Source organism: Zeus faber (genome assembly GCF_960531495.2).
Source record: "Zeus faber genome assembly, chromosome: 9".
Lineage (NCBI taxonomy): Eukaryota > Metazoa > Chordata > Actinopteri > Zeiformes > Zeidae > Zeus > Zeus faber.
Genome location: NC_137197.1, coordinates 1,551,267 through 1,554,886, shown reverse-complemented (window position 1 = coordinate 1,554,886; position 3,620 = coordinate 1,551,267). Strand labels below are relative to the sequence as shown.

General features: G+C 51.0%; 1 protein-coding gene across 2 annotated transcripts in view; it reads left to right on the top strand.

The window, feature by feature from the left end:
* Positions 1–3,284, top strand: part of LOC307235369 (P2Y purinoceptor 14) — a gene marked incomplete at its 3' end in the record, with an annotated part of 4,190 nt that extends 906 nt beyond the window's left edge. Inside the window, exons 1-2 of one of the 2 annotated variants that reach the window (XM_080007438.1) lie at positions 1,499–1,777; positions 2,282–3,284. In XM_080007438.1, the coding sequence (XP_079863564.1) occupies positions 2,283–3,284 (1,002 nt within the window). In that variant the 5' untranslated portion in view covers positions 1,499–1,777; position 2,282. Of the gene's footprint in view, positions 1–1,498; positions 1,778–2,281 lie in introns of those variants that run through there. The other variant, XM_080007439.1, reaches the window with a different exon arrangement.
* Between the last annotated feature and the right edge of the window lie 336 nt (positions 3,285–3,620).

The following is a 3,620-nucleotide window of genomic DNA, read 5'->3' as shown; positions in this document are numbered from 1 at the left end:
TACATGATGTACATGATGTACATGAGGTAGGTGATGTGCATGATGTACATGATGTACATGATGTACATGATGTACATGATGTACATGATGTAGATGATGTACATGATGTAAATGATGTAGATGATGTACATGATGTACATGATGTACATGATGTACATGAGGTAGGTGATGTGCATGATGTACACGATGTAGATGATGTAGATGATGTACATGATGTACATGATGTACATGATGTACATGATGTAGGTGATGTACATGATGTAGATGATGTACATGATGTACATGATGTAGATGATGTACATGAGGTAGGTGATGTGCATGATGCAGCAGCAGGACGTCTTCACGCTGTGCGGTATCAAATCATTCAGAGTTTGTGGATCAAAGACACAACAAGGTCACAGTGGAACACAACCAGTTACTTTTTAATGGCAGTCATCATTTAATATAACAAGCTGCTTTTAAAAGTAACCTAACTCCACATCAAGCTCTCACGCTCCGTTATGCAAAGAAAAACCGTAGAACAGGAAATGGAACCTGCAGCAGAACGTTGAGAACACCTGAATCATAACAACTGACACCTCCTGCTTCAGGACGTTATCTCCACAGTTTAAGATCCTGTGTTTGAAAAAGACATTTTATCATCAGATCAAACCACGGAGGGATTGGAGTTGATAGAACATAGAACATAGAACTCAGCCGTTCACTGTTATATTCATCCGTTCTCGTCTTCCATTGCAGTTTCTCTGTAGTAGAACCAGATGGCGCCACTAGCTAGTGTTAGTGCGACACCTGTCTCCCTGTCTCACTGCTCTTCCTGTCTCCCTGTCTCCCTCCTCCTCCTGTCTCACTGTCTCCCTACTCCTCCTGCCTCCCTGCTCCTCCTGTCTCACTGCTCTTCCTGTCTCTCATCAGTTCCACTCTGTCTCTTTGATTGGGATGAGAATAGGATTCTGGGTATATTTAGCTTTTTGATCAGCACCCGGTGCCTGTTTACACTCTGTGTCAGACAGACAGACAGACAGACAGACAGACAGACGGGCAAGCAGGCAGACGGGCAGGCAGGCAGGCAGGCAGACAGACAGGCAGGCAGGCAGGCAGACAGACAGGCAGGCAGACAGACTAAAGACCATAAAATCAGTGACTTGTAAAATAACATGTGATGGGACTGTGTGTTCAGGTGAAGATCAAGAGGAGGATGAGGTGGAGGAGGAGGAGCAGGAGCAGGAGGAGGAGGAGGAGGAGGAGGAGGAGGAGGAGGAGCAGGAGGAGGGGGAGGAGGAGCAGGAGGAGGATGAGGTGGAGGAGGAGGAGGAGGAGGAGGAGCAGGAGGATGAGGAGGAGGAGGAGCAGGAGGAGGAGGAGGAGGAGGAGGAGCAGGAGGAGGAGGAGGAGCAGGAGGAGGAGGAGGATGCTCTTCCTCACGCTGGTTTCCTCTTCCGCTCATTCTCTGGATCCCAGGAGAGAGAGAGAGAGAGACAGGGAGGGGGAGGTTGGACCATCAGTTTGAAGGAACTTTCTTTTGTCTCTGTAACAGGCAGAAAATGCAACGTGATAGACAGACAGACAGACAGACAGACAGACAGACAGACAGACAGACAGACAGACAGATAGATAGATAGATAGATAGATAGATCGATAGATAGATAGACAGAGAGACAGATAGAGAGACAGATAGAGAGACAGACAGCTAGATAGATAGACAGATAGATAGACTTACAGACAGACAGACAGACAGACAGACAGACAGACGGGTAGAGACCTCTGGACACACTAGAAGGTAACGTTGAATTTTTATCAAACTGAAATGATCTGCACGAAAAACGACAAAACCAAGAAAACTAAACAAACTTTCATCGTTTTATAAGGAAATGTAGTAGTAGTAGTCGTTGTAGTACAATGATTATTATAATGATGATTATTATTAGTAGTAGTAGAAGTAGTAGTAGTAGTCGTTGTAGTACAATGATTATTATAATGATGATTATTATTATTATTATTAGTAGTAGTAGTAGTAGTCGTTATAGTACAATGATTATTATGATGATGATGATTATAATTATTATTATTATTTTTATTTTTAGTAGTAGTAGTAGTAGTAGTAGTAGTCGTTGTAGTACAATGATTATTATAATGATGATTATTATTATTATTAGTAGTAGTAGTAGTAGTAGTAGTAGTGGTAGTAGTAGTAGTAGTAGTTCTAGTAGTAGTAGTACAATGATTCTTATGATGATGATTTATATTGTTTTTATTACTGAATCTGTCTGTTTGACTCTTCCAGCATGGACCACCTGAACTCCTCCCTCCTCTTCCCCAGTCCACTTCCTGTCCCGTCCAACCAATCAGATTTCAGCAGCGTGTTCACCCAGCAGGTGCTCCCGCCCCTCTATCTGCTGCTGGGTGTGGTGGGCATGGCCCTCAACACCACCGCCGCCACCATCTTCTTCCGGGTTCCCAGCGACTCGGGCCTGGTGGTCTACTTGAAGAACATGCTGCTGGCGGACATCCTCATGCTCTGCACCTTCCCCCTGCGGGCGGCGGCGGAGGCGGGGCTTGGCGGGTGGCGCCTCCGTGTGGCGGTGTGCCGCTACAGCGCCCCGCTCTTCTACTCCTCCATGTACGTGGGCATCGTGTTCATGGGGCTGATCAGCCTGGAGCGATACGTCAAGATCGTGCGCCGGCCATCGTGCTCTGCCCCGGCAGGCGGGTCCTGCCCCTCCCTGCTTTCACAGGGCGTGGCCCCGGCCCGGGTCCTGGCTCTTCTCACCTGGAGCCTCCTGCTGCTCAGCGTGCTGCCCAACGCGCTGCTGACCAGCCGTCCGGCCGACGCCTCGTCGCACCGCTGCATGCAGCTGAAGACGTCGCTGGGGGTGCAGTGGCACCGCGTCTCCACGCTGTCCAGCGTGGCGCTGTTCTGGGCCACGCTGCTGGTGCTGGTCTCCTGCTACGCCTCCATCGCCCGAACCGTGCTCCGCGCCCAGCGCCGCCTCCGTCACCATGGCGGCCATGTCTGCCGCAGGTCCAGCCGCAGCATCGCCAGCCTGCTGGCCGTCTTCCTCACCTGCTTCGTGCCGTACCACGCCCTGAGGGTCCCCTACACCTTGAGCCAGGGGCCCGGCTCCAGGTTCAGCCCCGGGACCCGCAGACTCCTGTTCCACCTGAAGGAGGCGACGCTGCTGCTGGCGGCGCTCAACGTCTGTCTGGACCCCGTCATGTACTGTCTGATGTGCAGGAGCTTCAGGGAGGCGCTGCTGAGGAGGCTGGCGCCAGGAGGGAGGAGGTGATGAAGAGGAGAGGAGGATAGTGGAGGAGGTGAGGAGGAAGAGGCGAGGAAAGGAGGAGCTGAGGAGAGGAGGAGGTGAGGAGAGCAGGAGAGAGGAGGAGGAGGAGGAGGAGAGGGGGAGAGGAGAGGAGGAGAGAGGATGAGGGAAGCAGGAGGAGGTGAGGAAGAGGAAAGGAGGAGAGGAGGAGGTGTGGAAAGGAGGATGGAGGAGGAGGAGGAGGTGAGGAGAGGAGGAGGAGGTGTGGAGGAGGAGAGAGCCCAAACAGGTTGTCCAGAAGGGGCGTGGCCATGGGCGTGGCCTACAACAGAAAGGTGCGTCCCTTCACGACATGTCATC